Consider the following 23094-nt stretch of genomic DNA (forward strand, 5'->3'; position numbering starts at 1 on the left):
GCACGTCAGGTGTCCAGGGTCTCACTGGGTGATCAGGGTGAGAGATTCAAGGTTAGGGCATGCTATGGTCAATCCTTCCGTCAGGTCCCTTTACAAACCCGCCTAAAGGAATTTCCTGGACATAGCCGGCAGTCTGAAGGCAGTGTTGAAAGCAGTTTTGCAAAAAAAAAAAAAAAAAAAAGCTCAAGAATTTTGCCAAAAAAAGCTCAACCAAATGGGACTAAGGGACCAGTTAAGGTTGGGAGAGAAAAATATTTTCCAGCTCTGACTACCAATAGCCCAGTGAGGCTCTAATACTGAGGGGGGATGGTTGGGATGCCACATGGATGAGGCATTTTAGAGGCCTCACACCTCCTCCTCTCACAAGATCTTGCAGAAAATGCCACCCCGCAAGAGAAGATGCAACTGCACCTCCTCACAACTCTCTGGGCCCCACTCCGCCAGACCAAGTCACCCCACGCCTAAGTAGCACCTAGAGCAAGGCTAATCACAGTCACCTTGGAAGTGCTGAAAGAATGAAAAACATCCATCTTTTGCCACTCGTTTTGCCAGTACATTTGTTCCTTTGTTTGTAGAGTTCTTTCCGTTTCTATGTACTCCAAGTAGGATTAGCACTGGATACAGCCCAATATTTTAAAGGGGGTGGTGTTCTTATCTTCTCTCATACGTACATTTTTATACTAAAATGAAGAACAGAACAGTAATAAGTCATGTCCTTAAGTGCCTCTTAGAATATCTCCCTACAGCCACATTCCACTGCTTGTCCCTATCTAGTTAAACATACACTTTACTTCTACACTTCAGGCATGGGTGGCATTGCTTACGTAGGCAAATTGCACAACCCCACACAAAGGAGGCATCTGAAGACTTAGGAGAAGGCCAAGCATCTTGTCTATATTTACAATGTTTTTTTAAGGAAAAGAAAACTAATGGGGAAAACTTCAAAATAGCCCACTGTGGACTGAGCATGCTTACTGAATACAGTGGTACCTCGGGTTACATACGCTTCAGGTTACAGACTCCGCTAACCCAGAAATATTACCTCGGGTTAAGAACTTTGCTTCAGGATGAGAACAGAAATCGTGCTCCGGCAGCACAGCAGCAACGGGAGGCCCCATTAGCTAAAGTGGTGCTTCAGGTTAAGAACAGTTTCAGGTTAAGAACGAACCTCCGGAACGAATTAAGTACTTAACCCGAGGTACCACTGTATAACAGTCATAAGGAATAAGGGAATATCATGAAGGACGCCTCGGCACAGCAGCGTTTTGTTGCAGGCCACAGTTGCAGCCAGATCATATGCATTAATGCTTCTTGCTTCCTCTGCACATAGAAAGCTAGCATGTTAAAGCAGGGCTGGCCCAGGACATTTTGGCACCTGAGGCTACCCACAAAATGGTGTGGGGTCCCCAGGGAAGCAGGGATGAGTGAAGATCCACATCAGGAACAAGGGGTGGAATCAAATCAACTTTACCAGATGCAGTGGCGGAGCATCTCCAGGGGGTGGAGAGCAGGAGGGGGTGGGGCTGGTGCACATCCCGGGGGTGGGGGGGCGCCGCCTGCAGGGGCATGTCATGCATCCCGGGGGCGTGTCGTGCTGTGATGGCACCCCACCGGGATTGCGCTGCCGGGGGTGGTGTGCTCCCCCCGCAGTCCTCTTCCTCTGCCAGTGACCAGATGGTTGCAGTGGGAATCAAAGGCTGCTGTGGAGGGGAAAGGGCCCCACTCTGGATCATAATGTGTGGATACAGACCCCACGAGACTCCAGAGGTCAGCCCCCCCCCACTTCCTCCCTAGGGATGGGATTAGACCAGCAGCATCTCCCATTCACCAAGAGGCCTCTGTAGACATGGCATTGGTGGGACTGCTGAGCACGCAGCATATCCAACCTCCAAGGGGTGCACCAAAGCCATCGCTGCTACCACAGCGGCAGCAGGAGCACCAGGCAAAGCATTCCTTGGAGGCTGGATTGGCTGCCGCTGTGGAGCCTGCCGCCTGAGGCAGCTGCTTCACCTTGCCTCACAGGTGTGCCGGCCCTATGTCAAAGATGAGAGATGAGGCATGCCAATTCCTGTCATTAAACTGTCCTATGGGGGATGGGGAATTTAATGCGGATTTTTCTAATTCATGCCTCCTGAAACTGAAATGCAACTGGGTTTTTTTAAAATCTGTACTCGTCCAAATTCTTTGATGCAGTTTCTCCAACAATGAAAACCTACGCAAAAAATGCATTGTCAAAGTGTGATATGCACCTGCAATGAACATAATGTGCAAACGTGTATTATGTTAGGAACCATATTAGGAAAAATGTTGGTTAAAATGCAGTCAAATATCTGTGGTCACCTCTCTTTTTTTTTTTAATGCAAACTGATGCAGAAAGAGGAGAAATGACCTTGGCCGGAAAAATGAGGAGTAAAATGCAACAGAAATATCTGATCATCACAGCATGTTCTGACACTGAGCAAAACATCTTCCCTTTTCTTTTTAATTTTTTTTTTAAAAATTACCCAGTCTAAGGCATTGTGAAAACAGCCATGATGGTACCATTGCTCAATGATGAGCCCTTCTCCGGTTGCTAATCAGAGGATGTTGTAGCAGACGATGAGTCAGAGCAGAGGGAAGTTGTGAACTGCTATATAAATTGGGGAGATCCCGCTAATAATACAAACAAACAAAGGGAAACAATTTTCTCTACAGGCAAGGAAGACTCCACCATGGCTGTAAGGATGAAGAATCTACTTCTTCTTCCATTCCTGCTGCTCATCATTATATCTTCCACTTTTGCTGCTTTACTGGGGCAAGGCAATGAAGATGAGAACACCAGGCTTGTTAAGGTAAATATTCACTTCAAAAGTTTCATGGAGCAAAAACACACTTTTCTGTGCCATTGCTTCTTGTTGTCTTGCCAGGACTAATTAAAAAAGGAGGGCTCTTTGGCGCTCCTATTTTATTGAGGGCCAGTGTGGTGTAGTGGTTAAGAGTGATAGACTCGTAATCTGGTGAACCGGGTTCGCTTCTCTGCTCCTCCACATGCAGCTGCTGGGTGACCTTGGGCTAGTCACACTTCTTTGAAGTCTCTCAGCCCCACTCACCTCACAGAGTGTTTGTTGTGGGGAAGAAGGGAAAGGAGAATGTTAGCCGCTTTGAGACTCCTTCGGGTAGTGATAAAGTGGGATATCAAATCCAAACTCTTCTTATGTTCGAATCTAGCCCTTCTTCTAAGGCTTTCAGGACAACATGCACACAGTTTCCTCCCTGTGCATGGAATCGTAAGCTGGAAGGGGGTCTTGACAGTCATCTAGATCACCTGTTGCTCAGTCTGGAGTGCCAGATGCAACAACAGCATCCCTGACAGATTGCCACCTTACATTCCTCCAGTGATGGGGGCATTTGGCCCTTACATCCAACCCTCCCCTAATGCTAATGATAGACATCAGGGATTTGGGGGCCTTGTCATTGGTTGTCACCAGCAGAAGGACCACTGGCAATGATTCATCACCTACTTGGGTGGGTCTGCAGCACCCACAATAGTAGAGTGCACGCACAAACACACAACACAGCATCTGACACTCCCATCAACATACTACTTGGAAAAGTCAGGTATTGGTTGATTCTAAGAGTCATACCTATTTAGCTGGCTTGGATTTTCATTGTGCATTTAAAAAATAAATCTCTGGGCTTAAAAGGTAGGACAATGTGCCTGTGATATCAGGAAATATTCTGTTGTCTGCATAAAAGGCCAAGATTGTGCGCCACTCCCATTCCACATCTAGAACCTGACTGAATTGGCTGCTGAATATTACTTCCACTCTGTTTATCTCACATTTTTATCTCACATTGGAAACACAAAGGGTCTAAAAGCCCCTCTCTCCCTTCCCTCCCTCCCTCCTTCCCTCCCTCCTTTTCTCTGTTTCCCCCCGGCAGTCCTATTTAAGTAAATTCTACAGCCCTGAAGGTGAGGCCGTGGCCACAATCAATATGGATGATGATGTCGCTGTAACAGAAAAGCTCAAGAAAATGCAGAAATTTCACGGGCTACGAGTGACTGGGAAGATTGATGCTGAAACAATAGCAATGATGAAAAGGGACAGGTGTGGCGTCCCTGATGTGGAGCAATTCACCCTCAACCCAGGGGAGCCCAAATGGGACAGGAAGAACATCACATACAGGTAAAGGTTTGTGAGTTTCCCTTAGGAGTGGGCGGCTTCAATAAGGAAATGCTCCAGTCCTCAGTGAACTTGCTCAGGAGCAAATCCTATTAATAAACTTAGGACTTTCTGCCTACTGCTCTATGCAGAGTTCAGCTTGCTTAAGGTTATAGATTTCACCGGGCTCAGCAAGACCTGATTTTTCATAGAACCATTGCAGCACATGTATTAGGATGATAGCCTATGACCATGGTTGTGAGAGCTGTGCAACGAGGCTTACACACACACACACTCCGCAAAAACAGTGTGAATGCATGAAAGTACACACTCATTCACACTGCCACTGCAATTGAGAGCGGGGTGTGTGTGTTAGGGATGTGCATGTACCCTCCCTCACACAGCAAATCAGGGAGATTTGGGCTCTGCTGCCTGCAAATTTCATCCACTTGTGTGAAAAGCGGGGGAAAGTTACAGCCATTCTTAGATGCATCATTGAGGTCAGTGGGGAAAAAACTCCTTCAGATTAACAGATCGAGTTGGGTTCCAAATAATGAGTCAAACCTAAAAGACACAGAGTGGATTTGAAAAAAGATTGGGATGTTTCCAAAGGCTACAGGTATAGATACAAGGTGACTCTTGTGTTCACTGCATGTCCCTAGTATATGCAATTAGCGGACTCAGGTGATAAATCTTTTCTTTTTTCTTTAAAGACATGCCTGTCTTGGGGCCAAAGTAGAAAGGCATGTCTTTGCACTTAATGTGTGTGTGTGTGTGTGTGTGTGTGTGTGTGTGTGTTTATAACCAGACTCCACTCGCTTGACTCATCCACCGGGCTGCTATTTGTATTTGCTTTGCTTTCTTTTGATGTACAAGTCAAATGGAAAGACATATTCAAATGTGTCTCTACACCAGCCTTCCCCAATCTGATGTCCTCCAGATGTGGCTGGACTCCAATTCCCATCAGTACCAGACAGCATGATCAGGGGTGATGGGAGTTGTAATCCGAAACCACTGGATGGCACCTGGTTGGGGATTGTGGTCTGTCTGTCCAACATACCGTTTCGTTCTATATTCTGGTTGCCTAAGCAGTGCTTCCCAAACTTGGGTCTCCAGCTGTTTTTGGACTACAACTCCCATCATCCCTAGCTATTAGCTGGAGACCCACATTTGGGAAACACTGGCCTAAAGGAATGACCTTGCGCCTTTTTTTGTTTGTTTGTTTTGAAAGGATTGTAAGCTATACTCCAGATATGCACGAATTCTATGTGGAGAAGGCAATCGAGGCAGCATTTAAAGTTTGGAGCAAGGCAGCACCCTTGGAATTCAAAAGAGTCACGGATAAAGTGGCAGATATAGAGCTCTCTTTTCAACGTGGAGGTAACCCTACAGTGCAAGAACAAAGTCACCATATGTCAAATTTTAATAATGATGATGATGATGATGTATTGTTTTATATTCAGACCACTATGATAATTCTCCTTTCGATGGGCCTGGTGGGACACTGGCACATGCCTTTCAGCCAGGGAGCAACATTGGAGGAGATGTCCATTTTGATGAGGATGAAACCTGGACTGCAGGGGGCCCACAAGGTACCATTTTACAACACTTCCTTTCTCAGCACTGAACTGTATAAAAAGACAACGCAGCGCATAGGTGACGCAAGGATATAAGCAGCTGGTTTTTGCTAGGTCCCCGAAGGCAGGCAAAGGTGATTGGCGGAACAGATTATATCCTTCCAGAGCACAGTGTGTCCTCATTCTGAACTCTTCACTACATAAAGCATTTCTATGAATGAGAGCAGCAACATAGGTACAAATGGAGGCAGTCCATAGTAGCTGAAGCTGGGTGCAGGGCAGGGAGTCGGGTGAAGTCAGGAACAGGCTTGCAAGCAGGGAACCAGGGCGTGTCAGGAGCTCTGGCAGGAAAGCAGGACAGGGTTTAGGCAGGAACTAGCAACCAACAATGTTGCTCCCGCAACTTGGGACTGGGGCTAGCTAGCTTTTATCTGTTCCGAGGCATAGGGCGGCCCTGATCCTCTGGTGACTCGCCCCTCCTGGCCTGGAGGCGAGCACTCCTCCTGCGGGAACTTAGTTCCCTCCGCCTCTCTGCCCTGAGCCTCTGCAGCTCAGGAGAGGCTGGAGGGTTACCGGACCCAGAGGCAACCTCAGCTTCCTCTGACGGGGCTGAGAGTGGAGCACCTGCAGGCAATGGGTCCTCCATCACCTCAGGAGCCAGAGCAGACTCAGCTGGTGCCTGCACCTGAGGATCCAGCACAGGTGAGAACCCTTCAGGCTCAGGCCCCAGCCCCAGCTCAGCTGGTTCTGGAAGCGGGGAATCCTGTGCAGGCTGGGATCCCTCAGGTTCAGCATCCGAGTCCGAATCCCAGGCCATCACACTGAGGCTCTAGCCCAGCCCTTTCCCTCCTATGCAACTTACCTATCCGCAGCAGCAAGAGTCCCATTGAAAGCAATGCAAACAGGACTTAGCCGCACTAATTCACATCCCAGTAGGACTTGAGGCTAAATTACATACAGTGTTAAATGCATTCATGAATGTAATGTGTACAAGACTTGGCTTTCTCTTCTGCCTAAAAACAAACCCGCAGGGGGATATCAGAATTAGCGCTGGGCCATGCTGGAAATTAAAGTTCCCCACTTACCCCATCCCACCCCCGGCATTCTGATGAATATTTCCTCCCTGTAAACTGCCCTACAATCAAATTTTCCTTTGGATCAAACACAATATTTTTTATTTTATTTTATTATTTTATTTTTATTTTATTTTTTTATTTTATTTTATTTATTAAATGCATCCACCGCCCTTCCTCATAGGGCAGTTTGCAGCAGGAGATTCCCTCTTCTGCCAAATAGCAAGGGGGTGGAGTGATTTTCATCAGGACTGTGGAGCAGGGAAAGGGTCAAAAAGCATCTCTATGCATCGTGGTCCCAATCCTGAGCAGTGCCCCCCTCACTGGGGAAGCCAGACATGTTAAATGTAGCTTGGCCTTCCTTCCTTCCTTCCTTCCTTCCTTCCTTCCTTCCTTCCTTCCTTCCTTCCTTCCTTCCTTTCTTTCTTTCCTTCCTTCCTTCCTTCCTTTATTTTTCTCCAAGGAGCTCAAGGTGCTTTACGTGAATCTCCCCCTCCTCATTTACCGGTAATGCCCAAAGTGACCCTGCGTTGGGTGAGAGGCAGTGACTGGCCCAAGGGCTCCAACTCCCATCAGCCTATCAGTGAGCTTCCTGGCCAAGCGGGCATTTGAACCTTGGTCTCCCAGGTCCTGGTCCGACACTAGCCCAGAGTTTCCCAACAACCTCCAGCTGTTTTGGACTACCATCATCCCTAGCTAGCAGGACCAGTGGTCAGAGATGATGGGAATTGTAGTCTGGAAAAAGCTGGAGACCCCAGGGTTGGGAAACACCGCTCTAGCCACTAGACCACAGTGGCTGGGTCACATTCTGCAACCTTGATATGCAGAGCCTGCACTCATCCTCTGAGCAGCAGCCCCTAGTGAAAGCATGCCTGGAATCTATATTCTGACCCTTTTTCTACTAGTTTCCCCCCTAATGGAACTATGACCTCCTTTCAGGGCACAACTTGTTCATTGTCGCTGCCCATGAGATCGGACATGCTCTGGGTCTGTCTCACTCCACTGACCAGGGGGCACTGATGTATCCCTCCTACACATACTCAGACCCCCGCACATTTCAGCTCAACCAGGACGATATTGATGGCATCCAAACCCTCTATGGTAAGGCTAAGAGAAATCACCATAAAGTTGAAACGCTTGTGTTCTTAAATGAAGGAATTGGTTTTGCCTGCCCGTACCTTAAGTTGGGAGTGAAGAACATTTGCCACTCCAAGAACGACATTTACTTCTTGGCAACCTTTTTTTGGGGGGGGGCAGCATGGCACTGGTGGCCAGAGGTGAAAGAATGTAAATTTTCACTTGGTGAAGTAGAATTGGTCCTCTCTATCTTCTCATCTTGGCAAGCATGAGTCCCAGTTGCTCAAGGAGGATGTGACGCAATCTCAGAGGAGGTTCTGGTCTAGGGAGAGAGGAGGTGGCTTGTAAGGGGTGTAGCTTGTGGGGGGGAGAGTCCCAAGAGTGGGCTGGAAGGCTGTGTTTGGCCTTCAGGACTGAGGTTCCCCATCCCTGTCTTCTGGTCTTCTGGAGAGGCACTGCTGCTCTCCTTTGTGAAAGTGTGACATAATTCTATCTGCAAAAGAGGGAAGAATAATCGAATCATAAAATTGTAGAGTCAGAAGAAGAAGAAGAAGAGTTTGGATTTGATATCCCGCTTTATCACTACCCTAAGGAGTCTCAAAGTGGCTAACATTCTCCTTTCCCTTCCTCCCCCACAACAAACACTCTTTGAGGTGAGTGAGGCTGAGAGACTTCAGAGAAGTGTGACTAGCCCAAGGTCACCCAGCAGCTGCATGTGGAGGAGCGGGGAAGCAAACCCGGTTCACCAGATTATGAGTCTTCTGCTCTTAACCACTACACCACACTGGAAGGGATCCAAGGGCCATCTAGTCCAACACTTCGCAATGCAGGAATCTCAGGGAAAGCATCCATGACAGGTGGCCATCCATCTGTCTTGATGTTGTGCTTCTACAAAGGAGAAGGCCTTTCCCACTCTTGTTTTGGAATGACTTCTGGCATGGGGGCACATTTGCTGCCAGCACCTCAAGTTTCTCGGTGCTGCATGAAGATTTTTGTAGGGACATAGGCTTTTGAGTTTTGGAATTGAGCTCTGTTTTTTTAAATAGTTTTTTTGTGAGGGGTTTAAAAAAACAACCTTGAATTTTGCCATTTTGGGGGTCAGTGATGGTTTAAAATTGGATCTATATGTTGCACGAGGTAATTTCATTTACCCTTCCGTAGATCGACCCTGTGATGTTTTGATGAAGGGTGGTTGTAAACCTATTTTAAATAAATAAATAAAGCTGATGGATAGATGGGTGGACCCCAACCTACTGGAATATGGATGCACCTTTCAAGGGAAACGGAATGCAATTCAGAGGTGTTTTGCCATAGTTCCTCTTCGTTTCAATAGGGTTTGCATAGATCTCTGACAGATTGGGCCCACATCTGAAATATGCCTTGTTGCATCAAAATGAGACTTGCTTTGCCCCCCCCAAAAAAATTTACATTGTAGCAAAAGGCTTTTTTTTTTTTAGTTTAACCTTCACTGAATGCTGCTGCTCTGAACATCACCTTGCTTGCTTGTATGCTTAATTACTTAATTACTTACTTACTGTATTTCCATATGCTTAAGATTGCTTAAATTATCCACTTGACATGAGGCTTCCTTTATTTTTCTTTCCATTTAGGAAAACCCGATATCCCAGTAAAAGGACCCAAAACACCAGAAGCTTGTGCCCCCAGCACCACTTTTGATGCTGTCACCACCTTACGTGGAGAAATGTTGTTCTTTAAGGGCAGGTAAGTTGCTTCCTTAAAAACACCAATTTGAACAAAATTTCAAAACAGGACTTGCATCTCTAATGCCTTGCTCCAGCACCCCACCTGTACCAAAGCATGCGCTCAGACTCTCAGCCCTGCATTTCGAGGCGAGGTAACGACAAAATGAGCCAGAAGAAGCCATAAACAAATGACAATAAAAACAGCAACACCACATACCTATCGGTTCAATTGTATGTGCCATGATGGGTCAATTCAGTGTTATGTGACTCTCTCTTACACAGACAGACAGACAACAGATCAGTCTATGGCAGCTTCACCCCACAACTCACAAAATCCGGCTAATAGTCTGGATTCATTCCGCCATTTTGTCACAAAAACAGAATCATAGAATTCTGCAATCATAGAATGCAGAGAAAAGCATCAGACCGAAGTCAGAGCCCTGGACCATGTAGTTCAGTATTGCTCACATTAACTAGCTCTCCGGGGTTTGAGACTGGAGTCTTTCTTTCTGGAGATGCCACTCACATGTTTCCATCAACGTTTTCAAATTAGGTATTTCTGGCGCAAACACTTCCAGTCAGGTGTTCAGCTCGAATTCATCGGTACCTTCTGGCCGGATCTGCCATCTGGAATACAAGCCGCCTATGAAAATTATGAAACTGATAACTTCATTGTTTTTAAAGGTGAGTGGCAAACTTCGATTTCCTTGCAAAATTGCTGGGACTATGCTGCAGAATAAGTACTGAAATGCATTTGGTCAGTGTTCCTCAGCCAGCATGGCCTCTTCAAGGTGCTATGTGAAAGCCTAGGGTATGTAGGCAGTATTTATTTAATCGGCTGCCTTATCCTACGTACTGTATACTTACCCTGAAGTAAGTTCTGTTGGGTTCTGTGGAACTGAACCCCAAGTAATATTGCAGCCTGACCAAGCGAAACTTGCTCATATAATTTGGCCTTCATGTTCTAAGTTCTGCCACGCTGATGTCCTTCAGACTTAGCCAAGGCTTAGCAAAGGCTTCACACACTCTCAGCGACATCGCAGAATGGAAGCTAGGAAGGCCATCGTTTTTGTAATACTAGCTTCTTCCATCTATCAAAGCTAGCATTCCCAAAAACCTTTTCGAACAGTACAGTACTTTTGGGCGGTGAACCATTCCACATTCCAGTCAGGAGTTACATGTTTCACTTGAGTGTTGTTTGTACCTGCATTTCAGGGAGGTTAAATAGCTGCTGTTTGTCTTCATCCACCACTGAGAAGAAAGGCAATATCTACCCCCATGTTCCTTTGAACCAAGTAAAGTGAAATACCCTCTCCAAGCCCAGTGTAAGGCAGGGGGTTGGAATGTTTTGTTGTTAGGAAAACATTATTTAAGAAACAGATAAAAGTTCCTGGAAGCTTTAAAGAGGGTTCCAGAATTTTCTTTAGTGTGTAGGAGTGGCGCATTAGGCTTGATTGGTGTCAGCCAGAGGTGCAAATAAAGGGAGGAAGTTGCAGGCTGCAATTTCCGCACAAGGAAAGCACACACACACATGCTGTCAGCACACATTCTGACAACAAATTTGGAAGTAAGACAATGTGTGCTGCTGATACTGTGAGTTTTGCTGTGTCAGGATTGTTAATTACTGGATTGAGATTATACCGTGCTGGAGAGATAAAGAAGGAATGTAAATAGCTTATATATACAGTGGTACCTCGGGTTACATACGCTTCAGGTTACAGACTCCGCTAACCCAGAAATAGTACCTTGGGTTAGGAACTTTGCTTCAGGATGAGAACAGAAATCGTGCTCCGGCGGTGCAGCAGCAGCAGGAGGCCCCATTAGCTAAAGTGGTGCTTCAAGTTAAGAAGAGTTTCAGGTTAAGAACGGACCTCCGGAAAGAATTAAGTATTTGACCCAAGGTACCACTGTAATAGTAACAGAAAATGCTTGTGCAACCAGTCAAGCTCTTGACTGTGAATTTGAGTATGACTCCTCTTCTTGTCCTCTGTCTCCAGAGAAAACTCTGCTACAAACAGTGAGAAGTGGTTTTACCGAGGTGCCACCACACAAGCAGAAAAGCGCAGCAGAAGTGTGGGGGCGGTAACCTCTAATATTTGCCACATCTGCTTAGTAGGACAGAAGAGTCCATGCAATCTCTCTCACACAGGGAGAAAGCGATAATTTAGCACTCGATCTTCAGATCACCTTTTAATACCAAGCCACTTTGGATACAATCACATGAGCATAGCCAGCAGTAACCATTAATTCATTCATTCTTAAAATATTTATATACCCTAACTCTCTATCAAACCTTCCTGAGGCATCTAACATAAAACGGTTTCCCTATAAAAAAAAATATTTAAACAAAACTGTTTCCCTTGAATTACATGGAATGTTAACCCCTCTATTTTTCCCCCCAGGAAACAAATATTGGGCACTAAATGGATATACCATTGAATCCGGCTACCCTAAGAGCATCTACCAGTTGGGCTTCCCAAATACTGTGAAGAGAATTGATGCCGCGTTTAGCGATCCAGAATCTGGGAAGACATATTTCTTTGTAAATGACAAGTATTGGAGGTATGGCTTGACTATTCTGAAGTTCCAAATGAGCGATGTTTTCAGTCTGGTCGATTTTGCCAGCATTTATTCATTAGTCTGTCCTGTCCCATTTCCACATCTATCTGTGACTTTTTTAAAAAAATGCATAGATACAAAAAATACATTCAACTGCAAAATAAAATATGTATTTTATTGCAAAATGCCTATTAAATGCATATTTAAACAAGTATTTAATGATAACACAACATATTTAAATATGGATTTAAAACAAATTGCAGGAATGGGAATTGCAGTGTACAGTTTTCTAACCCCATTTTGTCCTAAAACATGCATTTTTATGCATTTTTTTGAGCTGAAACTATTGAAAAATTTGGAGAAGCGTGAAATATGAAGGATAACAATATTCAGATCTGTATATCAGTCCAGGATGCACAAATTAGGTTGGGGCCTGCTTAAAAATACAAACGGAAAACTCTCTTTTCCTAATGTGTCACTCTTAAAGTTTGGCCACTATATATTAATTTTACTTGCATTTATATTTTTTCTTGCTTTCATTGAGGAAACCCAAGGTTGCAGGTTCGATCTGTGAGAACATATCCTAGTATTTAGGATGAACCAATAGATGCCATATATTTAAAACACATGTAAAACACATGTTGTTGTTGTTTGTTGTTTAATAGTTTAGTCGTGTCCAACTCTTCGTGACCCCATGGACCAGAGCATGCCAGGCACTCCTGTTTTCCACTGCCTCCCGCAGTCTGGTCAAACTCATGTTTGTGGCTTTGAGAACACTGTCCAACCATCTCGTCCTCTGTCATCCCCTTCTCCTTGTGCCCCCAATCTTTCCCAACATCAGGGTCTTTTCCAGGGAGTCTTCTCTTCTCATGAGGTGGCCAAAGTATTGGAGTCTCAGCTTCAGGATCTGTCCTTCCAGTGAGCACTCAGGGCTGATTTCCTTAAGAATAGATAGGTTTGATTTTCTTGCAGTCCATGGGACTCTCAAGAGTCTCCTCCAGCACCATAATTCAAAAGCATCAATTCTTCAGCAATCAGCCTTCTTGATGGTCCAGCTCTCACTTCCATACATACTACTGGGAAAACCATAGCTTTAACTATACGGATCTTTGTCAGCAAGGTGATGTCTCTGCTTTTTAAATTGCTGGCTAGGTTTCTCATTGCTTTTCTCCCAAGAAGCAGGCATCTTTTAATTTTGTGACTGCTGTCACCATCTGCAGTGATCATGGAACCCAAGACAGTAAAATCTCTCACTGCCTCCATTTCTTCCCCTTCTATTTGCCAGGAGATGATGGGGCCAGTGGCCATGATCTTCGTTTTTTTGATGTTGAGCTTCAGACCATATATTGCTCTCTCTTTCACCTTCATTTAATTCCTCCTCACTTTCTGCCATCAAGGTTGTGTCATCTGCATATCCAAGGTTGTTGATATTTCTTCCAGCATTCTTAATTCTGGTTTGGGATTCATCTAGTCCAGCCTTTCGCATGATGAATTCTGCATATAAGTTAAATAAGCAGGGAGACAATATACAGCCTTGTCGTACTCCTTTCCCAATTTTGAACCAATCGGTTGTTCCATATCCAGTTTTAACTGTAGCTTCTTGTCCCACATAGAGATTTCTCAGGAGACAGATGAGGTGATCAGGCACTCCCATTTCTTTAAGAACTTGCCATAGTTTGCTGTGATCGACACAGTCAAATGCTTTTGCGTAGTCAATGAAACAGGAGTAGATGTTTTTTCTGGAACTCTCTAGCTTTCTCCATAATCCAGCGGATGTTTGCAATTTGGTCTCTGGTTCCTCTGCCCCTTCAAAATCCAGCTTGCACTTCTGGGAGTTCCCGGTCCACATATTGCTTAAGCCTGCCTTGTATAATTTAAGCATAACCATGCTAGCATGCAAAATGAGTGCAATTGTGCGGTAGTTGGAGCATTCTTTGGGATTGGGATGTAGACTGATCTTCTCCAATCCTCTGGCCACTGCTGAGTTTGATTCCCCCAAAGAATCCCAGGAACTATAGTTTGCTAAGGGTGCTGGGAATCATAGCCTATTTTCATAATCACAATGTTTTCTGATACATTATTTTCATACATTGTCCCATTTTTCAATGGTTCTTTCCATCAATCCAGTTGATGGCCTTGTTTATAGAAGTGAGAAGTTTCCTTAGCTTTGTATTTCCGTGAATTGTGAATAAAACCTATTTAGGTTGTTTTAGCTTCAAGTAACAATGCTTGTCTTTGATCAGGTATGATGAAATTAGACAATCCATGGAAACAGGCTACCCAAGGCTGATAGCCCAAGATTTCAAAGGAGTTGGCAAAAAGATTGATGCTGCTATACAGCAAAATGGTAAGTAAAGGAATAAATTGGTGCCTTTTTTTAATTGTAGAAATAAGATTCACCTGGAACTCAGCATGGCTTAAAGAATAGTCTAGGATCTCATATATTGTGTTATTAAAATGTATTAATTGTTGTGTTGTTTTAATGGATTTGTTTTGATGTATATTTTAAAGTTGGTTGAGCTTTTTTGGGTAAAATCACTGCCGACGTCAAATTTTCCCGGACATTTTTAGTGATTTCTACTTTGGCAACCTCATACTTACTCAGCTGCCGATTCAGGCATTAAGCACTACATTGATTTAATAACAGCAGGAACCATTGTAGACATACCCTAAGACTGGACTTTCTCCAATTTTACAATTTTGCCTGAACTTCGATACAGTCATGAAATCATAACTTTCTTTTTTTTCTTTCCTTTGCAAGCACAGCTCACTTCTTCTGAAAGAGATTTGTTATCCTGCTTTTTCATTTATCCCTATCTCTTTTCTCCTTTTTTAGGGTACATCTATTTCTTCCGGGGAAGACGGGTGACTCAGTTTGATCCTCGGAGTAAAAGCGTTGTCCCGCCCATTCGAAAGAGCAACAGCTGGCTGAACTGTTAAAACATTTAACGAGTGCTTTCTAATTATTAGTTAGCACTCCTGTTGTGCCTAGCCTTAATTTATAAACAGCAATTCCTCCTTTATCTACTGTCAACTGATGAATCAACAATGGCACATGGAATTATCTTCTCACCCAAACGTACAGAAATTTTGGCTGAGTAAAACGTGCCCTAAATGTGCTTATGCAATCTACTGTGTTGTAACAGATTTGACTCTGCTTCTTCTATAAAAGACTTGTTATGAGGAACATCACTGTGTGTGTTTCCTTTGTGATTTTCTGAACCGAACACCACATATAGATTCACAACCAACCTACTAAAAACAGTGCTAACTCTCTGAAGTCAGAGAGGAAGAAGTTCACCCTTTTACAACTCTTTGACCTGATTCACACATTTATGTGCCTCACTGGATTGGTCATCACTTGACCATCACCGGATAACTCAGTATGGAATTGCCATCTGTAGTGTTATCTCTTTGATGGCTCATTCACTCGTGAAATAATGATGATAATAATAATAATAATAATAATAATAATAATAATAATAATAATAATTTATTTATGCCCTGCCCATCTGGCTGGGTTTCCCCAACCACTCTGGGCGGCTTCCAACAGAATATTAAAAAACAATAGTCTATTAAACAATAAAAGCTTCCCTAAACAGGGATGCCTTCAGAGGTCTTCTAAAAGTCTGGTAGTTGTAGTTCTCTTTGACATCTGGTGGGAGGGCGTTCCACAGGGTGGATGCCACTACTGAGAAGGCCCTCTGCCTGGTTCCCTGTAACTTGGCTTCTCGCAGTGAGGGAATCACCAGAAGGCCCTCGGCACTGGACCTCAGTGTCTGGGCAGAACGATGGGGGTGGAGATGCTCCTTCAGGTCTACTGGACCAAGGCCGTTTAGGGCTTTAAAGGTCAGCACCAACACTTTGAATTGTGCTCGGAAACGTACTGGGAGCCAGTGTAGGTCTTTCAAGACCGGTGTTATGTGGTCATAGGGATGGGGGATAAATTCAATTCAGTTCACATTTAAAGAGGAACCTACCTAATTTGCACTTTGTGAAACTCACAGTTCTCTGGATTTTGCAACACAGTTTTGCAACACACAACAACCAAGTAATGTGTACAAAAATGCATACACTGGGGTAAAGTGTGCAAAAAAAGAATTTGCATACAGGTGGAAATGTGCATGTTTGTCCAAACTGCATACAAAAACATGCTTATTAGGAGAAATTTGTGTGACTGCAGGATACATCAGGCTTCTCCTGGATTCACACCTGCCTGTCTCCCCATTGATGTAGAAGTATCCATATGACTTTCTCTTCATCCCATTGTTTCCTCCTTTAAATGCGGGGTTTCTCCATTCTTGCAGAGTCCAGAATCCAGAGTTGCAGAATCAAAAACCAACAACCCTACATATAAAGGTGGAGAAATCTGGGACAGCAATGGAGCGAGACCCACATTTTTCTCCAGTTTGATCAAGGCCATCTCCTTCTTGAAGCCTTTCTCCTTAAGCCCTACAGTTTGAGGACACCCTGTGGATATTTGCTGGTGAGGGAGACTCCCCAAGCAACTGCTCTGCTGTTTTTTATTCTATGTCAGGCATGTCGATTCAATCCAGCCCCCACGGCAGTATATGTCCTGGGGTAAAGAAAGCTCAACAACTTTGGGGTTAAATCCTTTAAAAAGTTCAACAACCTCGGAGTAAACTTCAGTCCTAAAAAAAGCTCAACTTTGGGGTAAAATGGTAAAAAAAAGTTCGACAACTTCAATCCTAAACAAATCTGGCCCTCTTTGAAAAAAAGTTTGGGCACCCTTGAACTATGTGATCTTCAGGGTTGATTCCTCATACTGAAAAAGACAGCATGGTTAACTGGCACAAATTAACACTTGGTCATCCCCACACACATAGTTTTCTTCTGCAGGGGCCTTCATGAATTGTTGGCTGAACTCTCCCTATTATCAAAGTACTATTTAATATACCCATTTTCCACAGACCCAGAGGCTCTGGGAGAAGGGAGATGAACCAGTCATACAACACTCCCCAGTTTAGCTGCTCTATCTCACTGGGCGGCCAGAAGGAATGGGGGGTACAAAGGATTGGTTTCCCCAAAGCACACCATGGTTGTGTATGGCGCATGCCATTCAACCCAGGACAGCACTTGGTAATCCCAGACAGCACACACAGCCATATGTTTGTGTGTGTGTGTTCAGATCCTGATAACTCTTTTTTAAAAAATTACCCGCCAAACCAAAATATTATAATTTTTTTGCATATGACATTACTATAACAAGCAACGTCATTTTGAAGATCAGGGTAGAGGGACAAACATTTGACGGGGGAAAGCCGGAATATGAATTCACCTCTCAGGAATGGGGTAGGGTTGCCATATTTCAAAAAGTGAAAATCTCCTCCCAAAATGAAGCTTTTAAGCTATTTGTAATGGAAATTTGCCCCCCAAAATTAACGCTTCCAATATGGTCTGCCATACACCCAGGTTTTCCGCACATTTAAACCGATTTCCGAAAATTCCACCCAAACGCCATTTATGGTGGACGAATCCTGGCTATGTCTGGGAGATTCCGATTGTATGGCAGCCCTAAAATAGGGCGGATCCGATTCAGATCTAGTAAAGCTCCCTTTGTACATAACCAGATTCAAATTCGGGTTCTCACTCTGCTTTCACCGTCTCAGGGCGGGGTGTGTGTTAAAAATTATTACCTTGTACCTTAAAGAGGAAGGTAAGAGGTGACAGAGTGCTCTCACCCTGTCAGAAGAAGAAGAAGAAGAAGAAGAAGAAGAAGAAGAAGAAGAAGAAGAGGAAGAAGAGTTTGGATTTGATATCCCGCTTTATCACTACCCTAAGGAGTCTCAAAGCGGCTAACAATCTCCTTTCCTTTCCTCCTCCACAACAAACAATCTGTGAGGTGAGTGGGGCTGAGAGACTTCAGAGAAGTGTGACTAGCCCAAGGTCACCCAGCAGCTGCATGTGGAGGAGCGGAGAAGCGAACCTGGTTCACCAGATTACGAGTCCACCGCTCTTAACCACTACTCCACAGTGGCTGAGGGATCTTTTCTCGGCTGCAGATAACAAGCAGAACATAATTTGTAGCTGGACTGCATGGGAAAGGGAAGGGGGAAAGGGGGAGAGGAAACCCGTGGGCAAATCATGAATTTCAGGTGTTCCAACTGGGCACTAAAAATTCACCCACACCCACAAAGGATTTCATATGTTTAACCAAACAGCCTGGGGGGGAGGGGATGAAGACATTGCTCAGTCCCAGTCCAGCAGTTTTTAAAATAATGGAAATGAAAAAAATAGGAGATGCTTACAGGGGACCATTTGAAGGTGGGCAAGGGAGGCCTCACATCTCCTATATCCACTACATCTACTTTGCAAATGCTCTCCCAGGACCCTGATCTCCCAGTTACGTTCATTTCCAGACAGATTTGGAGACTGACTCAACTTCTTAGAAAAGAACCAGCGGGCAGAGGGAGAGAATCAGAAGGAAGAACAGTGCGGAAGGGAATTTGGTAATGCAAATTGTGTCTTTCTGCATTTCAGTAGGAAGGCGATGTCACAACACGAAGCACTGATGTGTAATCTTATCTCGTTTACAAGCAGCAATTATGACATCGCTCCATGTCAGTAGTTTACATTCTTTCCAGTTTCCACTGTGGGATAAACATCAGTATGGAGCGCACACCTCCTCTTGAGGCTATGTGTTTTTCAACATGTGTCTGGCATGCCTCTTTGGTGACCTGAAACTAATGAAAAATTGCAAGAGCCTACCTTGAGAAGGGAAAAGTAGAGGAGGAGTCTTCATGGAAGAGAAAGCTATCAATCGCTACAAGTCATGGTGACTATGCTCTGCCTCTGTGGCTAGAGACAGTAATGCTTCTCAGCACCAGTTGCAAGGGTGCTGCAACACAGTGCTGTTGTGCTCATTTTCTGCAACAAGCATCTGGTTGGCCGTTGTGAGAACAGGATGCTAGACTAGATGGACCATGGGCCTGATCTGGCAGGTTCTCCTTATGCTCTTATGGAAGAACCAGTGGAGAATGAAAGGTTGGCCAGGGTCAAGCCCAGAAACCCTAACAAAATATGATGACACCGTAGCAAGAGCTGCCATAGGGTCAGGGAACACACACAAATACATATATTTCAGAGCACTTTTAGTCTGAAAATGTTCATGGGCAAACACAATGTTCTTATGCACTTAAAAGCCAATATAATATGATATAATAAGACGTACATTTTGTAATGTTCTAGAGGGGCCTTTCCAACAAGAGGTCCGCAGGGTGGCAGCATGGGAACGGGCATTTTATTTTTTATTTTTTAAAGATATTTATTGGAGTTTTACAAAAACATAAATTTAAAAGATCATATAAAAAAACAGAAATACAATAAAAGAAACATAGAAAAACACATAAAAGAAGAAAAAGAAGAATAAAAACAAATCCATTTTTGTAACCCTAACTCATTATCTTATTTTCTTGGCCTCCTCACACCTCCCCTTTTTGTATCCCCATTTAAATAATCAAATCGGCAAATCCTTACCCTCTTTCGTTTATCTTAACTCTATATCTTAACATATTATAACTCTATATTTTCATCCATTTTCAGTTCAGTTTTGCATACTCTTGTTAACTTTGTTGCTAATGCCACTTATTTTCAATCCAACATCATTTTAACATTCGTTAATTTTACAGTGTTTCTGCAGATAGTCTTTAAATTTCTTCCAGTCTTCTTCCACCAACTCTTCTCCCAGGTCTCGGATTCTGCCACTCATTTCCGCCAATTCCATATAGTCCATCACCTTCATCTGCCACTCTTCCAGGGTGGGTAAATCTTGTGTCTTCCAATACTTTGCAATCAGTATTCTTGCTGCTGTTGTTGCATACATAAAGAAAGTTCTGTCCTTCTTTGGCACCAATTGGCCGACTATGCCCAGGAGAAAGGCCTCTGGTTTCTTCAGGAAGGTATATTTAAATACCTTTTTCATTTCATTATAGATCATCTCCCAGAAAGCCTTAATCTTTGGGCACGTCCACCAAAGGTGAAAGAATGTACCTTCATTTTCTTTACATTTCCAACATTTGTTATCAGGCAAATGATATATCTTTGCAAGCTTGACTGGTGTCATGTACCACCTGTATATCATTTTCATAATATTCTCTCTTAAGGCATTACATGCCATAAATTTCATACCGGTGGGGGAACGGGCATTTTAAGCTGTGGCTTTCCATTTGTGGAATGCTCTCCCTGAGGAAACTCGCCAGGTGCCTTCATTACATATCTTTAGGCACCAGGCAAAAATGTTTCTCTTCAACCACCCATTGGGCTGATTAACATTCTATGGCACTTTAAATGTGTCTCTGGGAGGGGAGTTATTGCTTTGTTTCATTTTTGTTTTGTTACGTATTTTGTGTTTTCATTTTCCATTTTTATGTTGTGAGCAGCCCTGTGGTCTTCAGATGAAGGCCGGTATACAAATTTAATAAATAAAACAAAGCAAAAGTCACACCAAAGTGACTTTCTCATTGCACCATCTTGATTCAAAATGGCGCTGGGAATCCAAAGGGTGAGGAAGTCTACTACCCCAACCTCAGGACCCCTTGTGCTGAGTTTGGCAATGATATCTCAAGAGATGTCCAAAGCTATGGAGAACAAATGGAGAAACCAGTTCCCAAAATACGTTACTGCATATAAACAACAAGTCACATTCTGCTGATAAATTTGTGTTCTACTCCACGGGAACAGGATGGTGGTGAAGCAAGAAGCTTAAAACAGAGCACAGATGTTGCCTCATGGTGATGAAAGTTGCAGCAAGGGAATTTAGTAACAGGCAGTTTTGCAGACGATGGTGAACCTCCTCATCCTTTTGAGGTTCTAAGAACTTCATCTCCTCCTAGTACCTATAGGAGGCAGGGATGGGGAATGTATGGCCCACTAGAAGTTGTTGGATTACACCTCCAATCAGCCCCAGTCAGCATTGCAAATGGTCTGATCTGATGGGAGTTGTAGTCTAACATCAAGTGGTAGGTCCTCTGCATGGGGAAGTTGGAGAAATGCTATTGGGTGACAGAGAAAAGGCAGGACTACTCAACAGCTACTTTGCCTCTGTCTTCACCCAGGAGAAAAGTGATGCCCAGCCTGGCGACAACAGAATAAATGATGTAAGGAGGGAGCTGCAGCCCAAGATAGGAAAAGAGGTAGTAAGGGAACACCTAGCTACTTTAAATGAATTCAGATTTTCGAACCAACGGCTTCAAGTTGCAAAAATGGAAATTCCGACTAAAAATTTGGATAAACTTTCTGACAATCAGAGCTATTTAACAGTGGAACGATCTCCCTTGGGAAGGTGGTGGACTCTCCTTCCTTGGAGGTTTTGAAGCAGAGGTTGGACAGCCATCTGTCATGGGTGCTTGAGTTGAGATTCCTGCATTGCAGGGGGTTGGACTAGATGACCCTTGGGGTCCCTTCCAACTCTGAGATTCTATGATCATTTGGAGGGCCTCAGGTTCCCCATCCCTGCTGTACATGAACAGACAACCTCCTGCTGACAACAACTTGTTTTGGAATATATGAGTTTTGAAACATGTTTTGCAAACTTACTCAACAGAGGAAATGTCAGCAATTTGTGGTTGATGGAGGATTTCCAGCTCCTGAAGTGGGAGGTGAGCTGAACAAAGGTCTTCTCCTCCAAGGGGCACACTGAGGACACCTAGTTAGCTTCTGTGGGATTAGATGGACTTCTGGTCTAATCCAACATGTCTCCTATGTAAAATTAGCTACCTTTGTCATATTCCTTCCCTCCCTCTTTTGGTCTCAGACCACATACAGCCTGAGTGTGGAACAGCATTCAGGGACCTTTTTCTTATGGTGCACAGGCACATTCTCAGGGGATAATCCTTTAAAGGACATGTGCTAACAGTGGATATGGTACACACCTTCTCTCTCTCTCTCTCTCTCTCTCTCTCTCTCTCTCTCTCTCTCTCTTCTACCAGTCCTTTCCCACTGTTTTCCCTTTCCTTGCCACTTATAGGAAATTAAGCTGAACTGGGGCCCCAGGTTGACCACCTCTGGTGAACAGGATACATGGTAGGGCACAGGAACAAGTAATGGGTGAGGAAAAGCTGGGATGAAGACTCATTCTTGGGTGCTATGCTATTTTGTATGCCCTTCCATTGGCTGGCCTTGAATACAAGGTGCAAGTTTTCGTGTGTGAGAGAGAGAGTACATTGTTTCAGAAGTGAGTCTGCAGCAGAAATTCACCTTATTTTAGACACACATCCTCTTCCCCATATCAGCTTCACCAGAAACCTGTTTTTTCCTGGTTTGCTTCAGAAGACATTTGTGCAGAGCACTGATCGTCCGGCCAATCTGTCAATCTTGAAGCCACTTAACATTCTCACAGCAAGTCTGTATGCAATGCTGATTGTCTGACCTTTGTATCAATCATGAGATCTGTACTCGAAGTAGATCTTCAAGTGGAGGAAAAGCATTTGCTTTTGTGGCAGCGTCTAGTCTCAGCTTCAGGACAAAGAGGCTTGCTTCCTTGGTCGTTTTGTGGTTTTATTTTATGACTTTGATTTAAATTGTACTTGTTTTAATTGTGACATTTGGGGGGGGGCATTTCACGATGATGATGTAGGAACAGGAGTAGGAAAAAGTGTGCTTAGATTGCTTATGGGTTAAAACAGCCACTCAAGAGTTGCAGAAACATTTCCTGTTTTACATCTTCATCCCAAGCATACCTTCTTGTTAGCAAGTGTCACAAAAGTTGGACTCTGCTCTTTCATTGCAAATATGCTTGCCAATATTGTGTCAGGCTACTAAAGAAGCTTATCAGCAAGTCGGTTGTTTTGTGTGCATGTGTTGGGGTTTTTTTGGGGGTGGGGGAGTTTGCAGAACATCATTTATTAGCTGCAACAAAGGGTTACAAAATCAGGCTTTTTGAGTTTACTTGCATTGTGACACCCTCTAGTGAGCCTTATGTTTTCTGTTGCTAATCAGAGCATGA

The 23094-nt window shown here is 44.0% G+C and overlaps 1 protein-coding gene across 1 annotated transcript in view; it reads left to right on the forward strand.

Moving 5' to 3' along the window:
* Window positions 1–2648: 2648 nt before the first annotated feature.
* The window catches only part of LOC310761871 (uncharacterized protein), a 36936-nt gene continuing 16490 nt past the window's right edge, over window positions 2649–23094 (forward strand). The window contains exons 1-11 of the mRNA XM_083612070.1: window positions 2649–2831; window positions 3922–4166; window positions 5374–5522; window positions 5606–5734; window positions 7732–7893; window positions 9480–9591; window positions 10126–10256; window positions 11975–12134; window positions 14375–14478; window positions 14968–15066; window positions 16582–16617. Coding sequence (XP_083468196.1) covers window positions 2712–2831; window positions 3922–4166; window positions 5374–5522; window positions 5606–5734; window positions 7732–7893; window positions 9480–9591; window positions 10126–10256; window positions 11975–12134; window positions 14375–14478; window positions 14968–15066; window positions 16582–16617 — 1447 coding nt within the window. The 5' untranslated portion in view covers window positions 2649–2711. The remainder of the gene's footprint in view (window positions 2832–3921; window positions 4167–5373; window positions 5523–5605; window positions 5735–7731; window positions 7894–9479; window positions 9592–10125; window positions 10257–11974; window positions 12135–14374; window positions 14479–14967; window positions 15067–16581; window positions 16618–23094) is intronic.

This window comes from Podarcis filfolensis (assembly GCF_964270895.1).
Source record: "Podarcis filfolensis genome assembly, chromosome: 4".
Classification (NCBI taxonomy): domain Eukaryota; kingdom Metazoa; phylum Chordata; class Lepidosauria; order Squamata; family Lacertidae; genus Podarcis; species Podarcis filfolensis.